Genomic DNA, 19213 nt, shown 5'->3' with positions numbered 1-19213 from the left:
TTCCACACGGACCTGATGACTTTAATGCTGAGGCCTTGTTTGTTAAAGCATGAGGACGTGTTCTACAGTAAATCAACACAGATGCTTCAGCGTCTCAATGGTCATTTTGTTTGGTTTGTTTAATGAGAACTCATTTTATGCCGCTAATACATTTGTTTCTTACAGTGATGTTTTTTTTCTTTTGTTTTCTATTAAACAAACACATAAGATTAAAAACACTGGGCCTGTTTATGTGCTTCACCATCATGTACCTTTGGTTTCTCCACCAGCAGGAGGCGCTGCAGCTCCCAACAGCGTGACTGGACCAGAAGAACGTGCATCTGACAAACTGAGCTTGTGTCTGATATGAATGCGTCTCATCGTGTATAAATGCAGAGATTGTTCACCTGGTTCCGGCTGAGATTTGAGAAGAGGCTCTAAATCAGGTCGGGTCTGAGAAAGTCGAAAGCAAACGTCTCCTGGCCCTAAAGCAGCAGCTCCAGCCTCCAGGTTCAGGCCTGTCTCAAGTAACAACTGAACAACCCAACAGGCGCATGTGTGAGCCCGTTCAGCAGCACTAGAAGCTGCTGCGTCATTACAGAACCATCACATCCACCTGCGTCTCTGGCAGCGTCTCGCCTGCTTCAGGTCAGTCAGGACGCCGATCTGTGGGACGGCCGGGCTCCACCTGGCACCGCTCAGCTCGGGCCGGGCAGATGGTCGGCACCGAGACGCAGCCCAGGGAGGGCGTGAGGCTGTCGCCATGGCGACAGGCCTGTCTGAGGCAGCTGAAGGCTCCGAGTGCCTCCCAACGGCTTCAGAGAGCTCACACACGCACGTCACACAGAACCTGAGCGGCACCAGAACCCAAGCTCAAGTCTCAGCCTGTTTGACATCTAATGACAGAATCCATATAAAAGAATTGGTTCTCGCTGTTAAATAACCACAAAATTCTACAGCTGAATGTGATTTAGGGGCGGAGCTTAAGAACATCCATCACAAACAAGAGCTTAGATGTTCAGAAACATAATCTTCACAAACGCTTAGAAGAATTTTTAGCTATAAACAAACTCCGGCTCACGTTGAGCTTCACCCGCTGAGCTGTGAACAGAGACTTAACACGAAGTGATGACATTTAACTGACGTCTGTCATCTCATTCAGCACAAAACCACCAGGAAGAAACAGAAAAGGCACAACATGTGATTAAATCAAGACATTTGTTTTAATGTGTGTATTTAATACCTCAGACAAAAACACCTGAGAAGAAACTGACAAATGATTCCATTGGGTTCTTCTGGAATATATTCAATTATGTATATTACAACTATAGTCACATAATTCAAGCATATATCATATACACATATCTAGTGAGAACCGTTTAATATTCAATAGTAGCTGTATGGTACAGTAGCAGGTGCTTCTCACTTCTCATTGGGTAAAGTTTGGAGGAGAGTGTTGGTGTAAATCTATGTATATACCATTTATCCATACAATATACAACGAAACGAACCAAAGAGAGGAAATAAAAGTAGGAAAAGACAAAGTAAATGTAGGCAGTTCACTTTAGTCGGTGTGTGTGTTTGTGTGTGTGTGTCGGTGTGCGTCAGGTAAAGGATCAGATCAGATCAGCACCATAAAAGTCCATAACAACATCAACAACAACGATACGGTTAGAACCTGGGAGAGGAGCTGTGTGTGTGTGTGTGTGTGTGTGTGTGTGTGTGTGTGTGTGTGTGTGTGTGTGTGTGTGTGTGTGTGTGTGTGTGTGTGTGTGTGTGCATGCGCAGAAGGTTCAGTCTCTGTTCAGTCAGGGCCGATCACATCATTCCTGCGCTTCCTGGACGCACATCTGTTCGCATCCAGCTGTGCTGCTGCCGCCACCAAAATAAAAGCCCGGCTGTTATTTGAAAAGGAATCAAATAGAAGGAAACGCGTCGAGAGTTTGAACGAGCCCACAAAGAAATCAAACACAAAGTAGTTCCTTGAGCTATACACCACTTGCGCCGCTCGTCTTCTCGCTGTGCCCTCCAGACAATCGTTACTAAGATGCTCGGGCTCCTCTCGCACCGTGAGAAATACCTGATTCGACCGCGATACATTCTGCAGCTCCGAGCGATCGACTCCACTGAACCCAGATTGTAGTTTAGCGCTGACGCGCTGGTGTGACTGTCCCCACCCCATATATAAAATATACAAAAGATTATCTCCGCTTCCTCCTGAATATCTCTGCTAATAGAAAAATATACAGTAATCCTATGACAAAATCTCTTTGCGTTGTGGACGAACCGCTGCCTTCTCTGCTGGACTGCTCTCACTTCCTTCAAAAATATACATGTGTTTTTGTCCTATTTATAGAAAAATTACACGCGTGACCTCCCGGCGCGTCCGCGCCTCGAGCTCAGGAGTGAACTTCACTGGCTGATGTGAACTCAGCACCTGCTTGAAGCGGGCAGAGTGGCGGCCGGACGCACTACCTGCAAAAACGCCGCGCGGCGCCGGGCGTGAGCGGCGGCGAAGGAGGTGCGGGCGAAGCGGGGAGCCCGGTGGCGCCCGGCGTTCACGCCCGGCGCCGCGCGGCGCTTACTGCAGGTCTACGCCGTCCGTCCTCGCACCGCTGCAACTAAAGTGCTGCTGTTGTTGGGGCTCCTCCTCCTCCTCCTCTCCATCTTCCTCTTCATCCTCGTCTTCCTCCTCCGTCGCCGCCGCCTCACAAGTCTCCGTGCCGGCTCTCGTACTTGTTGATGATGTTCCTGCAGCGGCCCAGCTCCTTGCGCATGTCGGCCACCTCCTGCCGCAGCGCCGCGTTCTCGCGCTCCAGGAAGGCGGCGCGCACCGAGATCTGGTTCTCCTTCAGCCGCCGCGCGTCCCGCGAGCGCTTGGCCGCCTCGTTGTTCTTGATGCGCCGGCTCCAGTACTTCTCATCCTGCCATAGCATGTTGGGTGTGTGGGGAGGAGAGAGGGGGAGACAGAGAGGGAGGGGTGGAATGAGAAGGGTCAGTTGTGTGATGAGAGAGAGAGAGAAGGTGGTAGGAAAGAAGGAAAGGAAGGAGGAAAGGAGGCGACAGCTAAATGTCTACATGGACTGAAGCAAGACACTGGACTCAACATGAATCCTACTGGTGACAATCAGAGGCGCGTTGTGTGATGAAGCCTGAGCTGCTTCTTTGATACGTGAGCCCTGACTGTGCTGCTGCTGCTTCCAGCTGCTGCCAGCTGTGCAGGCTCAGCTCGGCCGTGGCTCCGTCTCTGTTCCTGCAGAGCTAAAGACGCCTCACGTCCACGCCTGTTCTAAACAGTCATTGTATTAAACATTTAAATTTCATCCCAGTGTGAGAGCGGCCGACCGATCAAAGCTTCATCTTCGACCCATTTTTCCAAACCTGAGCACAGATGATTAACTGCTGAACCCAGAAGTGAACGCAGTGGAGACGCCTGAGGAGCTGCATCTGCTCTGCAGGAACTGACTACAGGCTTTGGTGCAACGGACCCAGCACCAATATTTCAGAAAGAACGGCTAACGCCGGAAGCTGAGCAGCTGGAGGCAGAAGCAGCGGAGGAGCAGGGCATTGTGGGACGTGTAGTACCTTCTGCTCGTCGGGGACCAGCATCTTTCGGGCCTTCTTGATCATGGGCTGGGGCTTCAGCTCCTCGTCCGTGAAGCGGTGCTGCCTCGGGTCGAAGGCCTCCTGGCCCGGAACGCTGGACAGCGCCAGGTCTGCCGGGTCGGGGTCAAAGTTCACCAGGATGTCGCTGCCGCCGCTGGCGACCGCCGGAGGCCCGGGCGGCCCTGGAGGACAGGATGAGGACCGAGACGGTTCCTGAGGCACCGCCTGACCACCTGCATGAAGAGAGAGAGGGGAGAGTTGTGTGAATGTGAAAACCACGAGACGCCGGCGAGTCACGACCTTCAGCTACAACCAGCAGGCGAAGTCATCAGCTTTAACGTACGAGAGCTCCCATCTGAGCTTGAAGCCTCGATGGGCGGATGTGGATGGTCTAAAGGTCAAAGGTCAGGCTCAGTTTGCAGCAGCAGCTTCTTTGGGCCTCGTGGCTGATCATTTGACTGTAATGATCATAATCTGCTGGTTCGGCCTCAGAGACTCAAGCTTCATCTGTGGATTAGAGCCCATCTGCCTCAGAGTCACATGATGAGGTTGGACATCACATGGTCCCGCACATTTAATGTGTAATTATAATGTTTCTGCCGCTTCAGCTTTCAGTTAAATTCCATTTCATTGTCTCTTTGTTTAATCGACTGTTTGGTTCCAGAGTTTGTTTGTGTTAATGATGTCTTTAAAGCCGCCCACGTTTCCTCTAATGTGACAGATCGTCTCATCCAACAGTGAGTTTGTTTCCTTTCAGTAACACAGATACCGGCCGCTCCATGAATGGAGCGTGATCGTTGTTATTCTTTGGCACCTTCTCCTCATCAGGGAGGACGTTTGCCTCCTCCAGGAGCTGCAGCCCCGGAGGCCGAGGAGCGGCTCCTCCCTCCAGCGGGAGGCTGCACTGGCGCTGCTCCGCCACCAGGTGTCAGGGTCGAGCCAGAAACGCAGCGGTTCACAGCAAATCAGCTGCCAAAGCACAACGACGACGTTAAACCCTGTCGAACGGATCAGCCATGAACAGAAACTGAACTTCAACCACAAAACAGCACAACAGACACACTGAGTATATTCTGGTAGAACGTCGGTGGGACGGATTCCCATCGCAGCGCCTCAAACGCCCCCATTGTGCGATTCTGCAGCGCCGTTTCAGAACCTGAAAGCACCACAACAGTGAGGCGTCTATTTCCAGCCGCTGCTCATCACACACAGTTTCCCTGTTTTCCACAACTGCATTTAATTTCCCATAAACATTTGCTCTCCAGAGGAGGCGTTGAGCATCTTCCACCGCTCCGCTCAAACCTCCTCTGAGGCAGCGTTTGTGAGAGCTTTCTGTGGGAGCTCCAGGCTCCGAGCCACAGATTATAAATAACCACAGAGCTGGTGACAAATATCCACCAAAACAGTGGAAAGATTTCAGATACTCGAACAGAAAAGGCCTCCGTTTGTTCGAGCAGAGACGCAGGCGTCCAGTGGGAAGAACCCACTGTGTCTCCGTCCTCTCTGATGAATTAACCAAATCCGTCAGGACGTTTGTGCTCGTGAACCCGCACGCGCTCAGCTGTCAATCATCGACTGTGTGTCACCACCACATAGAGGCCCAGGAGGACGAGGAGCCGGGTCCGAGCAGAGGCAGCCTGGTTCCAGCACCGCGTCCTCGCTCCATCTGGCAGCGCGTCCACCGTGCTTCTCTGCAGCAGCTGGACGGATGCAGCTGATCCTGGATCAACGGCCCAAAGCTGCAGCCTAATAACAACCATTTTGGGCAGAAGGTTGACGCCGGTCCAAGACTGGGGCTCGGCGCCGCCGCCGCTGGTGAACGGGCGCCAACCGGCTTCACTTCCTGCCGTTTGGGGAGCTGGGATCCGCTTCATTAACAGAGATTAGGCTGTTTGTGCCCTCACGTCCATGAAATCATGTTCATTCACTGACTAACGCTGGAGCGGCTTTACTGGTGCTGCTCCCTGAACCATCATGTCCTGGTAACTGGACCCACTGGAGGAGAAGCAACGTGTGAAGCTTCCCTTCATTACCTGTAGCAACACTTCATCCAGGTCCCATTTTAAGACGCAGCGTGAGTGACTTTGACTTTTCAAGGTCGTATCCTGTGTGACGTTGAAGCCTCTGTGGGATTCGCCTCAGGATGCGAAGCGCTGATGGAGCGACTCTGAGCTAAAACCCTCCCTGTCAAAGCAGCGCTCAGTGGAACCGTGTTCTGTCCTCCTGCTCCTGATCCACGCAGGCACAGATCGTGTGTTGTGGGCAGAGACGCCCACAGACGCAGAAAATAGGCAGGTGGAGGTTCCAGAGTCAGGTGAGCAACTCTTCCTCTCCACTAAACGCCGGCTCGATGTGACTACACGCTCTCCAGACGCCCACGCGTGCAGCGGCAGCTAGCGCAAGGCCACGCTGCTCCCAGGGCTCAGGAAATGCATGCTGGGAAATGTAGGAAGGTACAAAGACTGAAGGACGGTGGGCAAGAATGAAAAAGAAGATCACCATCATTATCCTCCCCATAATCATCATCATCACCACCATCATTATCCTCCCCATAATCATCATCATCAACATCATCATCCTCATCATCACTATTATCACCATCCTCACCATAATCATCATCATCATCATCCTTATCATTACCATCGTCATCCTCATCACTAGCATCATCACCATCATCATCCTCACCATAATCATCATCATCATCATCACCACAACAGTAACTATTCTAATCAAGCTTCAGCTTTTATCTTTAGTTTAAAGTAAGAGTTGCTGCTAAATGATACTAAAGCTTTTAGACTCAGCATGAAGAATAGCAGCAATGAAGTAGTTCTACTTCATGATAGAAGTAGTTTGTAGTAGTGTGTAGTAGTTTGTACTAGTTTATAGTACTTTGTAGTACTTTGTAGTAGTTTGTACTAGTTTATGGTACTTTGTAGTATTTTGTAGTACTTTGTGGTATTTTGTAGTAGTTTGTAGTACTTTGTGGTATTTTGTAGTAGTTTGTAGTAGTTAGTTTTTGATGCAGGGACTAATTCACAGCGTCCGTACAGGCACATCAGCAGCCGTAATCAGATCAGGACTCAGAGCAACGCTTCATTTCCGGCTCACAGCGAACACAGATTAACTGAGAGCAGCTGTTGGAGCCAAAACACGAACACGAGGCCACGAGGAATGTGATATAGGAAGTGTTACGTAAAGAGGGTCCGGCCCCGGCAACCTGTGAAGCGTCGTTTGGTACGAATTCACTGTCATGAAACGCAGCGAAGCATCAGCTGAAACACCTCCTTCAACAGACGCTGACTTCACTGCGGCTGCGGAGACGAACTCGCAGGCAGCCGCTCATCAGCATGTGTTCACGGGACGGCGCCGCTGACAGCGACGACGTGCACGCCCGCGGACACGTGCGCGCTCGTTCAACTTCCTCATGTCCACGCGCCGCCTGTCCGATCCGGCCGTGAGCGCTGCACCAGAACCAGAACCAGAACCAGGAGGCCTCGGAGCCACAAACTTCCCCAAAAGCTGAGAGGAGCTGAGCGACTGCAGGTCAAAGGTCACTGGGCTCATATCTGCAGAGGAAACGCTCACAAAGGAAGTCGTTAGCAGGCGAGTCTGTAAAAGGCAGTAGTACTGCAGTACTCCTGCAGTCATAGTACAGTAGTACTACAGATCGAAGGCTGTGCAGCATGACTCGAGTCTCATTTGTTCTTGGGACCATCGACAGTCGACGACAGCGTCACATGAACGACCTGCTGGTGAAGCAGAAGCTCCATCGGTTCCTGTCCAGGCTCGGTTCTGCTCCTCCACTGGCTCCATCCCTTCTACTCCCTCCCTCCCTCCTTCCCTCGCTTGCTCCCTTCCCCTCTTTCTCCCTATCTCTCTCTCTCTCTCTCTCTCTCTCTCTCTCTCTCTCTCTCTCTCTCTCTCTCCCTCTCTCTCTCCCTCTCTCTCTCTCCCTCTCTCTCTCTCCATCTCTCTCTCTCTCACACCTGTTGGGTTTGGCTGTTTATCCCCGATGCTTCCATTTTCTTGCTAGCACGCTAACTTAATTTACTGTTGTTCATTAAATCTTTGCGGTTTGTGTGTTTTTAACGATGATCACTGACAAACCTCAAAATGCACGTTTGAGCGGTGAAGCTCCGCGTTTGAAGGATTTCTGGTTTGTGCAGCTTTGAAATTAATTAAACATTGTGTGCCCTCCTGCCTGCGAGTCTGTCTCTGCGCCGCCTCCTCCCCTCCTCCCCCCCTCCCCTCTCGCTCCGATGCTTTCTGCAGAGGCACGTGACGCGGCGGCCGCACATGGACCGAGCGTGTGAGAGAGCGAGCTTCAAATCATGCAAAGCAAACACTCTTGACTGCCTCGCTCTCTCGCTCGCCCGCCCCTCCGGCTCCTCTCTCTCTCTCTCTGTTAACAGAGTGCAGAGTCAGTGTCAGGTTTAACCCTTCGCTCGCTGGGAATAATCAGCCCTGAACGCTAAGACTTTATCCTTCAGTCGCTGCTTTTAAAGAGACACAACATCAGCTCAGTTCTTCAGCAAAGTCCACAGAGATAAAGCTGTTTTCACTCTTTACTCATTTATGCTGGAATAAATTATTCACATTGGTATATATAGACTGTAGGTGCTTGGTTTTACACTGAGTCAGTGCTCCATCGTCCGTCTGCAGAGCTTTGACTTCTGACCTTCATTCTATTTATAAGGTAAAGACACAGGAAACAGAGTCTGTAACTAAACAAGCTCCAAACCAACCAGGCCGAAGCAGCGCCAGCACGACCCGGTACCGCCGAGGCGACACCACGGGACCGGCGCGGAACAAAGAAACCGATTTGGGCCACGTTTCACCTCCAATCATGAGACGTGAGTCGTTCTAATGAAGAGGAACCGGTCTCACTGAGGCTTGGACTTCACGTCTCTCACTCACAGGTGAAAAGGCTTAAGTTTAGCTGAAGCATCATTCGACCAATAAATGAGTGGAGGAGGTTTAAAAGCAGCGTCTCCACGTTTGACTTCCTGCCTGAGTCTGAGTGCGACGGCTCCGGCGTCTGTCAGCTGCATTTAACCACTGAGCCATGAAGCCTGGTTCAAAGATCAGCTCCCGGCTAAAGAGCAGCTGATTAAACCGAGGTGCTTCGTCAGACGTCAGACTTCTCTCCAGGTGCCTCGTGTCAAAGCGACAGTCAGACCTCGTTTATTCTGCCTTGTGCATCTTCAGTTCAATAAGACGCAGCTTTTCTCAGGTAGAAGTGAGTTGGGCTTCACAGCCATTAGAGGAACAAACAGGTAGCGTCTGATGGAGCCTCATCCTCTGAGCTCCCGCCTCCCGAGCTGCTCGCTGACATGTGCATGTGGAGCAGATTATTATTTCCAGCCTATTTTCCATCTCTCCCCTCGCTCGCTTCTCTCTGCCGCTCTGTAGTAACACTTCAGCTCCACAGCGACCTGAGGGATTTCTGGCTGGATGCATCATGCTCGGCCCAGTCACGTGTTTATAATTCAGAATAAAAAGCACGCGCGCACACACACACACACACACACACACACTCGCATTAAAGCTAGCGCAGTCGCATGCAAATGCCAAAACAAAGAGGACGCTCTCATTGGAGCGCCACGGAGCCGTGCACACGTCTACACAGAAGCACTCAGCTCCTCCAGCGCTGCACGCGCTCCCTCTCCGCTGCCTCCTTTTCATCCCTCTCTCTGTGGATTTCAGCTTTCACTGGGTCGACCCTGGTTCTCCAGCGTTTTTAAACTCCACCTCCAACCTTCATCTCTTTTTCTCTTCCTGCGCATTCAAATTGTGGGCACTTGAACGCACCACGGGCAGAAACATGGAGCACGTCTGGCAACATTTCCCCAACAATGTGTTAAGTGAGCGAGCGAGAGGTAAAGCAGCTGATGTCAGCGAGAGCAGAGTCCAGCTTCTAAATCAAATCCACAGGCGCGTTGGGCTTCGCATATTTGTGATATGCAGTCACGCCGTTTGTGAGGAGGCCAAATAAACGGACCTGCAGCGGAGAAGGAGCGGCGCCGCTCAGCTGGAACGTCAGCTTCTGGTTTGTACTGAAGCCCAGCTGAAGCCCAGACTCCAGGTCCCTGCCGGGGTTCTGGTCCAACATCCCAGTTCTGGTTCTGGTTCACGGGCGCTGCTGTAGTCCAGAGGCAGCAGACGGCGGTTCTGACACGCTTCACCCTGACGGACTCCTGCAGCAGGAAGTGGCTCCTAGCGCCGGGTCCACAGGCGCCGGCCTCCAGCTCCCAGCAGGAGAACCGTCTCACAGGTCCCATCGCGGGTTGAAGGGGGTCCAACCCTGGTCCTGGAGCCACAGTCCTGCTGGTGTCCAACGCGCCCTGTCCCAGCTGATGCTGATCACCTGACCAGGTGGGTTCAGTCCACCTGCAGCTAACTGACAACCTGATCACGGTGATCGGTAGAGAGTTGGAGAACCAGAACCGGTCCTCGAGCTCCAGGTTGGACCCCTGGTTTAAAGGGACGCCAGCTGTTGGGCATGAACGTTGAACCTACACTTATCTGGTGACTAGAGACGGAAACCTGTAGGATTTAGTTCAAAGTCTTTGTCTTTGTGTCTTTGTGATGAATAGTTTAATGGGAAATGCACACATCATTTCTAGATGACGTTTGATGCTGCAGACATTTGATGTCAGTGGCAACAGGCGAGATCGTGAGCAGCAGCATGACAACAGCTGCTAACGAGCTATGCTAACGAGCTTTGCTAACGAGCTTTGCTAACGAGCATCCTGCACCGTTAACGTGCAGCCTGGGTAGAAACAGGAAGTGAGTGGCCCCAGGACGCAGGAACAGCACCTCTGCAGGTTTAAGTGTTCTCATTCCTCGTTCCTCCCTTCAGTCGCTGCAGGTTGTTTAGCGAGAGAAACCAAGGCAGCTCCAGTTGTGTAACAAGCTAAGCAGGCGTTTGTGTACAGGCTCAACTTAAAGCCTGACGTGCAACAAACACAGGTTTGCTCTAATGATCTGACTCATCGTCTTCTGCTTCCCTAAACGTCCACGTTTACAAAGACGAGACAATCTGTCAAAAAAACGTCACAAAACTAGCAGCATTGAGTCACTGGATCACAGATGAAAGACTCAACGCCTCCGTGGTTCCGATGGGTCCGGTTTGGACCGCGTCAGACGTGTAAAAACACAGAAACCGAATAAACCGTTCTAAGGAACGAGGTTTTTTAGAAGCAGAGTTCTGGTGGGCCGAACCAACACAAAGTGTCAGGGATCAGGATTCTAACTCACCATGTAGACACTCGGGTCCTCCCATCATGCCTTGCTGCTGCGGCTGCTGCTGCGGCTGCTGCTGCGGCGGCGGCGGCTGAGGCGGCGGCGGCTGAGGCTGCACCGTCTCCAGTCCCAGCAAGGAGGACGAGGAGGATGAGGAGGACATGGAGGAGGAAGAGGAGGAGCAGGGCGGGGGAGAGGTGGGCGGGCACTGGGAGCTCTGGTTGGGCACGGCCGACTGGGGGCTCTGAAAGAGAAGGAGCGTGGGGTCAGCGCTGAACGGTGGCCCTGGCGCCGGCGCCGCTCCGCTCCGCTCCTACAGTACCTGCGAGGGGACCTGGGCGCTGGTGGAGCTGGGCCCGTTGCTGTGCATGCCCATGCCGTTCTCCGTCAGGAACTCCTCCAGGTCCATGTACTGGAGCTGGAACAGGCTGCCGTCGCAGGGCAGCGTCCTCTCCCACAGCAGGGGGCCCAGAAAGGCCGACTGGGAGCTGGAGCGCAGCGGCCCGGAGCCCGGAGCGCCCCCGATGCCGCCGGGCCCTCCGGCGCCGACCCCCAGGGAGTCTTCATCCGAGTCCAAGGGCTTGTCTTTGTCTGGAGGGAAGGACGGCGTCAAACCAGTCATGAACCCAGTCAAAGCTAATAAAGATTAAACTGATGCTCAAGCATTTCAACAACAGCAGCTTTTTAACACGGCTGATCTGAGGTCAGATCTGTGACTCACGCTACACGTGATGATGTCCTGAACCCAAACGCTTTCATTTTAATTTTCACCTGCGTTTGGATGGAGTTTAACCATTGATGCTGCTGTCACGTCCTTCAGTCTGGAAGTGAGTGAGCAGCATCTTCCTGTTGCAGACGTGTGTTAAACTGAGCTGTGGACTCACGAAGCTCCAAATAACCGGCTTCTTCTGAGCCTCAGAGGACGACTGTTCTGTTCCTGGACGTCTCCCTCGTTTGTTTATTTAAAGAACCCGAAGCCGTGACTCGTTTGGGTAAAAGCTCACCAACAGTCGAATCAGCCGATGGTCCAGATCTGAGGACAACGAAGCGGGAGCTTCTGTGAAGCACGGCTATAAATAAACAGTGACCTCTCTGTGACGGAGCCTGATGGAAAGATAGATCGCAGCTTCAGGCATCAATAAAGCATCAGCAGAGGAACCTCCAAACACTGAGCTGGCTGCAAACAGCCGCGCTCCGACCTCTGACCTCTGCTATTATTACGCAGAGGAACTGAGCCTCCAAAAAAGTAAACTGAAAAAAAATGGCCACACGCAGTGAAAAATACAAAACAAAGACGACGGACGGAGAGAAACCAGCGAAAGAGAAGGAGCATCGATACAAAAATACTCTGTTAATGGGATTAAAGGACGTTTGGAGTCGGAGGGTGAGGAGTGGATGAATGAGTGAAGGTCACCAGCTGTGGATTTATGACATCAACACTATCAACACAACGCAGCTACGACGGCCTGAGTGGTAACAATACGCGACACAAACGCACAAGAGTTCATTTAAAACGTCTGCTTTGAAATAAATGTCTACTTTACTTTATATCAAACTGGACTCAGGAAACAGGTCGTTGCTGAATTATTAATGACCTGTGACGGAAACATGCTCCAACTCCTGCGCCTCCTGGATTCATGGGCATTTTATCACTTCATACTTTGGGCCTCGCTGCGTTTAAATATAACATGGCAGGTTTATAAAGCACAAATACCACAAGATTAGAAACAATTAAAAGCAGCAGCTGGAGTCAGAGCAGGGAAGTCCTCCTTTAAACGGGGTCCACGTCAAGTCCCCGTTTGAAGCACACGCAGTAAAATGAGCCGGCGCTTGTGTTTATCAGAGCGATGCTGATGAACACAACACAACCGCTGTCACGCCTGCTGCCGACTGTGGCCTTCTGATGCGCAGGCACCAAGATGGCGGCCGCATCGCATCAGCACGAGCGCAGCGCGAACGCAGCGCGAACGCAACGCGAACGCGGCGCGAACGCAGCGCGAACGCAGCGCGAACGCAACTCGAACGCAGCGCGAACGCAGCGCGAACGCGGCGCGAACGCAACGCGAACGCGGCGCGAACGCAACGCGAACGCAGCGCGAACGCAGCGCGAACGCAGCGCGAACGCAGCGCGAACGCCGCGCGAACGCAGCGCGAACGCCACGAGAACGCAACGTGAACCAACACGAACGCAGCGCGAACGCAACGCGAACGCAGCGCGAACGCAGCGCGAACGCAACGCGAACGCAGCGCGAACGCAGCGCGAACGCCACGAGAACGCAACGTGAACGCAACGTGAACCAACGCGAACGCAGCGCGAACGCAACGCGAACGCAGCGCGAACGCAGCGCGAACGCAGCGCGAACGCAGCGCGAACGCAGCGCGAACGCCGCGCGAACGCAGCGCGAACGCAGCGCGAACGCAACGTGAACCAACGCGAACGCAGCGCGAACGCAGCGCGAACGCAGCGCGAACGCAGCGCGAACGCAGCGCGAACGCAACGCGAACGCAGCGCGAACGCAGCGCGAACGCAGCGCGAACGCAGCGCGAACGCAGCGCGAACGCAACGCGAACGCAACGTGAACCAACACGAACGCAGCGCGAACGCAACGCGAACGCAGCGCGAACGCAGCGCGAACGCAACGCGAACGCAGCGCGAACGCAGCGCGAACGCCACGAGAACGCAACGTGAACGCAACGTGAACCAACGCGAACGCAGCGCGAACGCAACGCGAACGCAGCGCGAACGCAGCGCGAACGCAGCGCGAACGCAGCGCGAACGCAGCGCGAACGCCGCGCGAACGCCGCGCGAACGCAGCGCGAACGCCACGAGAACGCAACGTGAACCAACGCGAACGCAGCGCGAACGCAGCGCGAACGCAGCGCGAACGCAGCGCGAACGCAACGCGAACGCAGCGCGAACGCAGCGCGAACGCAGCGCGAACGCAGCGCGAACGCAGCGCGAACGCAGCGCGAACGCAGCGCGAACGCAGCGCGAACGCAACGCGAACGCAACGCGAACGCCACGAGAACGCAACGTGAACCAACACGAACGCACAAACGGTCCAGATTTCACCTGGACAGAAATTAACCTTGATGTTACTGTGTGTGAAGGCAAAAGCAACAAAAGGTTAACATCTATATGAGCCTTCCTCCCACATGCTGGCTAAAGAAATTATTATGTATAAATTAATTATCCATTACAGACGCACGAGAAATGTATTGTGAGAGGAAAGGAAATAGAAAGAGCAGAAAGGAAAAGAAGAATCAGTGAAAAGAGGCTTCAACAGAAACGGGGAAATCCCAGGACAGAGAGAGAGAGAGAGAGAGGGAGGGGGCGAACGAATGGGAAGAATAAGTGGAAGTGACACAGCTTAATCAAAGTGATGGTGACCCTTTGAGCTGCAGCGGACCAATCATTAAAGTGTGATAAACAGAGAACAGACAACAGAGAGGGAGGCAAACGTGACAGAGAAACAGGGAAGTAGAGAGATGAATGCAAATAAAATGGGTCTGGAAAAGGAGAGCGGAGAGAGTGAGCTGCTGCAAAAGAATGAAGACACCCTGAGAAAATGCAAATGAGCCGCGGAGACGGAGTGATGAGACGAGAAGAGAGCAAGACAGCAAAAAAAAAAAAAAAAAGCTCAAAGACGTGCGAGAGAACGACAGAGATGCGATAGAGAGAGTGGGCGTTTGTGAAGGCGTCAAACAAAGCTCGCCAGGAGAGGCAGGCGGAGGGCGAGCGAGCCCAGCGCTGCATGTGGAGCAGCCAGAGGCGATGCAGAGCAGCACCACCGCATCCTTCTGCAGCCCAGTGCAGCAGCTGAGGCCACTCACACCGGGCCTCAGCTCTGCCTGCACCGAGAGCCTGTCAGACAGGCTCTCATCACCGCCTCCTCACGCCCAGCCGAAAGCACGGAGCAGGCGCAGTGGCGCCGAGTGGCCGCGGGGTGGCGCCAGAGAGCGGCGAGCGACGGGACACATGATTGGAACCCACGGGGAGCTGGACGCTCGTCTCTGGCTTTTGGGGTTAAAAGAGAAGAAGGACCAAAGCTCAGGGGAGCGACAGAGTCCTCACTAGGCTGGAGACGCACGTCCCCTCAGCACAGAGAGGAAGGAGAAGCAGCCTGGCCACTGTTTGTCATGGCAGCTGGTGGATGGGAAACAATTCAGTCCCGTTTTTTGAAACAGACCAGCAAATCCGACTCAGCGCTGCTTCTGCTGCTGCTTTGGCTGCGTTTTGCTGATATGCAGTCCAGATTGTGTTGCTTTTTATATTCCCTCCTGAACCAGCACCACCACCTCCTCCTCTCAAACACTTCATCTGATCACAAAACGCAAAGAGGAAACGCGTAATGTTAAAAGCAGCGCAGGAGGCCAGAAGGAGCAGTGTGTTTTGCTTGAGCTGGGCCTGTTTTCTTCTATCACACCTTCCCACTCAGTCACATGCACACAGATCCACTCCACTGGAGGCCCCTTAATGAACACTGGCCCTTTGTGTGACAGCTATGATCAGCACAAACAGGATTTTATTGAATACAAACGACGAGAGGAAACAATATTTGTCTGAACACATCATGTCTGTAGCTGAAACTACAGACTCTAAGCGCTTTGAATCTGTATTTATAGCAGATGCTTATGACATTGTTACTGTCCTTCAAGGGACATAGTGATTTTCAAAATAAAAACCCCATAAAGCAGCAGACAAACTCCAACATTAGCAGTTTGGATTTTCACAATAAAACACCCATAAGGCCCCACTCCAACGTCTGACATGTCCAGTGACTTTCAGAATAAAATGCACCACACACTTTTTTTACAGTGTCCTGGAATTACTTCATGTCCATAGAATTGCTCACACTCACCTTTCATGTCGCAGGAGTCTTTGGCGACTCTTGGGTCAGCTTTGATTGGCAGCTGGAGCAGGGACTTCAGGTTGGTCATGGAGGTCAGGTGTCCGCCTTGGGGGCCACTTCCGGCCGGGTTGCTGGCCCCAAACTGGGGGCTGGTGGCCCCTGCAGGGAGATCCGGCGGCAGGAGCTGCGTGAGAGGCCTTGACATAACGTCTGGGGGAGGAAGGGGAGGTGAGGGGAGGCGCGGAGGGGCTGAAGAAGCGTAACCTGCAGAACTTAGGTTCAAGATCAAAATAATCCAGTTAGTGACAGTAATTGACAGGCGCGCGGACAGGTGACGCTCACGATCTCCACCTGATATCGCGCCTGTCCGCCCGTCCCATGAAGAGAAGCCTGTTAGGACGCTGGATTCGAGCGGCACCGCGTCGCTCGGGTCTCAATCATCCTCTCAGCCCGGTTGTCACCTCTCGGTTCCTCAAGAAACAAACTCCGCACCGATGAACGCGCACAGGAAGACGAATCGGATCCTCGAGGAGTGAAGTCCTATTTTGACTTGTGCAGATCGGAATCGGCGGCTTCCTGGGTCCGGTTCAGCCTCAGGACGATCGCTCGGTAATAAAAAGGAAATAAAAATGTAAGCAGAAACAAGCGCGTATGTGTGTGGTCCCAAGCAATGAAAGCGGATTAAAGCAGCAAAGAGTCGAGTCGCGACGGTGACAGACGAAAAATGACCAAAAACAAACGAAGCGGAAAATAGAAGATGAAGGAAATAAAGAGACCCCCCTAAAAAAGAATAATATTCAATAGTGTGGGAGTCAGATAGATGGGGTTGATGGCTCTTATTTTCCTCTCTCTCTCTCCCTCCCTCCCTCCCTTCCTCTCTCTCCTTCTCTCATACACGCTTCTCTCTATTTCTGTCGCTCTCCCTCTCCCGGTCAGCTGGAACCAACACGGGCTGCGCGTGTGACGTCACCGCTCACGGGGGAAAGGACCTTGGGGGCGTGGCGTGTGTATACAAGCGAGCCACGCCCACTCACTGCCCCTCGCACTAACGGCCCGTTCCTCTTGTTGTGGTGCGTTCGTGTACTATGTGAACACTAGGATAACCGAAATTCCTTAAAACAATTAGAAGAAAATTAAGGCCTCATTAAGCCATTTAACAAGCAGCATAGACGCATAGGAAGCAAGTAGCCTAAAAAATAAGAAACAAATCGCCAGTCCAGTTGCTAAAGCTCATTCTCACCTTTTACCTTACTGATAACAGAGCCTAAAAGACCTGTCTCTTAAAACACGTAGTCTAATGATCCAGTCAGATCATTTAAAAAAAATCACACCACAATGTTGTGCTTGCACCTCCTGTGTCCAGAAAAGAACCGAGGAAACCTGGCACTAAAGACGCCTTCATGTTGGCTGCTACTTTTGGCCTTCTGCAAGTGAACGCAACACGGATAGGCAGAAAACACGTTTAGCAATTCAGCCAATAGGAAGGGACGAATGGGAGCGTAGCACCGCGAACACACCACGCCCCCTTCTTGATTCCTTTGAGGCATTTAAACAACATGGATGACAGAGTAACATTAAAACGAGCCTAAACGTCAGGATGTTTGTGTTCCACTGCTGTCTGTGCCCGTTTCCTCCTCATTATTATTCCCCACCAGATGTTAATCAGTCAATCTGCGTTTACAGCCACATATGAAAGCGCCATGTCGTCATTTCAAACTTACAGCTCAGTGAAATTACATGTAATGAAAATATTACAGTTGCTGTGTTACAAACTGTAAAATGGTCGCATTTATTTGTCGACTCAGAAAACAGCCGTTGTTCTTCCCATCAGCCCTTCGCGCTCTCAAAGCCAAACAAGCACATGGACCCGGCACGCGCCGACTGTTGCCTACCGGCTACTCTGCCGCTCCGGGATTGGCTAAAACTAGGTCAGTCGCTGCTGTTCTCGGCCTCCTATTGGATAAAAATAGGTCACAGTCTCCGCCCACAGTTCTCCCCATGCCACTGCCATGTGACAGGGCAATAAAGGGGGGAGGGGGAGACCAGGTGGGAGGGGGCTGATTGTGGAATCCATGACAGATCGTGTTTATCATTATTTGTTTTTGATACGCGTTACTAGATTAAAACAAAACCTAATAAATGTTTTCACAGTATGAATAAAATGTTTTAATTTTATATCGCGCTTCATAAATTTCAATGTTTTAAATGCGGGACGTGTAATAACAGACAAATTTAGCGCAAAAACTAAAGACAGTCGAAACATGAAGTTAATACTGTAACCTCTATTTGCGTGTCACTCAGTAGAAAGTTTTGCTTCTTGTCTGAGTTATTGTGTGACTAATTGTCTAGTCTGGCATCTCACATTTTACTGGTTACAGTATTTGGTACATGCCCATCTGCTCCTGTTTTATGTTAACCGTGTGTTGTGCAGTGTTTTTGTGCAGAGAACAGTCAAGGTTTAGAAAAGCAAACAGCAAAATACAAGCCTGTGACGAATTTAAAGGCTTAAATCATATACAAACATGCTAAATCCTGTTTCCTGGTCCGTGAAGCACACACTGTGGGAACATCACTTCTTGATGTCGTCCCACCTGATGACAGAAGCAGTCAACTACACACGGCAGGAATGTGCAAGTAGTAAGAGACAGAAATAGGCTCACGCACGCTCAGTCCCGAGGAGCCGCTTCTAATGCAAAGGTTCCCTTTATATTAAATCCAACACTCATGTGAAACGCAACGGGCGCCATCTGGCGGCCACACACGTGTAATACACGACGGCGTTTATGTTCACGCTTCCCGACTGAAACTCAAGATATTATCAAATAAATTACCCTCCAGTCATTCTGTTGATTAATGACCTCAGTGTAATTAGGTTTTATTATTCTTGTTAAACAACCAGGTCTCTCTCAGTACTTTGGCATCCACGAAGCCCCCCGGTCTAACATTACATTAGTTTAATGCACAGCTACCCTTTAATTTCAGCACAGAAAGAAACAAGTTGTGGAGAGTCAAGTATGCAGTATTACAGTAATGGAGCACACTACAGGCCTTCACTGAGTGTATTAGACAGACAGCTAAAGCCCAAGGCTCACCTGGCTGCATGAAGTCAGCACCCGCCTCCCACCGCTGACGTGAGCGCAGCTCATTCAGTCTACTGACGCATGTCACAGAAACCACTTCAGAGTTCCTGTAGGACGAAAGGGCGGATAAAAATATACACAAGTGATGAATTATCTGAAACAAGCTCTGAGGAGGTGGACGTGTGCAGGTAACAACACAGTCTAACACTGTGCACACAGGAAGTTGATCCTGAGCGTCCATGACTATGAAAGTGACTCATTCAAGTGTTTGAATAGAGCTGCAGAACATGTTATGTTGAAAAACTGCACTTTAAATGTCTGAAGTTCTGGGTATTAATTAAAACAAACTGTCCAGGCTTTCACATAAATTACATTTCTCCCTGTAAATATTTCCAACGCAACAAAAGCCTAAATTAATTACAGGCTTTAAACAAACTTTACTAAACATTA

At 51.6% G+C, this 19213-nt stretch overlaps 1 protein-coding gene across 1 annotated transcript; it reads right to left on the bottom strand.

Moving 5' to 3' along the window:
• Positions 1-1183: 1183 nt before the first annotated feature.
• dbpa (D site albumin promoter binding protein a) lies at positions 1184-16544 on the bottom strand. Its single transcript, XM_029167832.2, has 6 exons — positions 16035-16544; positions 15693-15955; positions 11153-11421; positions 10846-11074; positions 3565-3818; positions 1184-2903 (listed from the first exon to the last, which is right to left on the bottom strand). Exons 1-6 carry the CDS (start codon positions 16061-16063, stop codon positions 2688-2690), a joined length of 1260 nt encoding a protein of 419 aa, XP_029023665.1. The 5' UTR covers positions 16064-16544; the 3' UTR covers positions 1184-2687.
• Between the last annotated feature and the right edge of the window lie 2669 nt (positions 16545-19213).

Source organism: Betta splendens, chromosome 11 (genome assembly GCF_900634795.4).
Source record: "Betta splendens chromosome 11, fBetSpl5.4, whole genome shotgun sequence".
Classification (NCBI taxonomy): domain Eukaryota; kingdom Metazoa; phylum Chordata; class Actinopteri; order Anabantiformes; family Osphronemidae; genus Betta; species Betta splendens.
The sequence above is the reverse complement of the archived record's forward strand: the minus strand, read 5'-3'. Positions and strand labels throughout refer to the sequence as shown.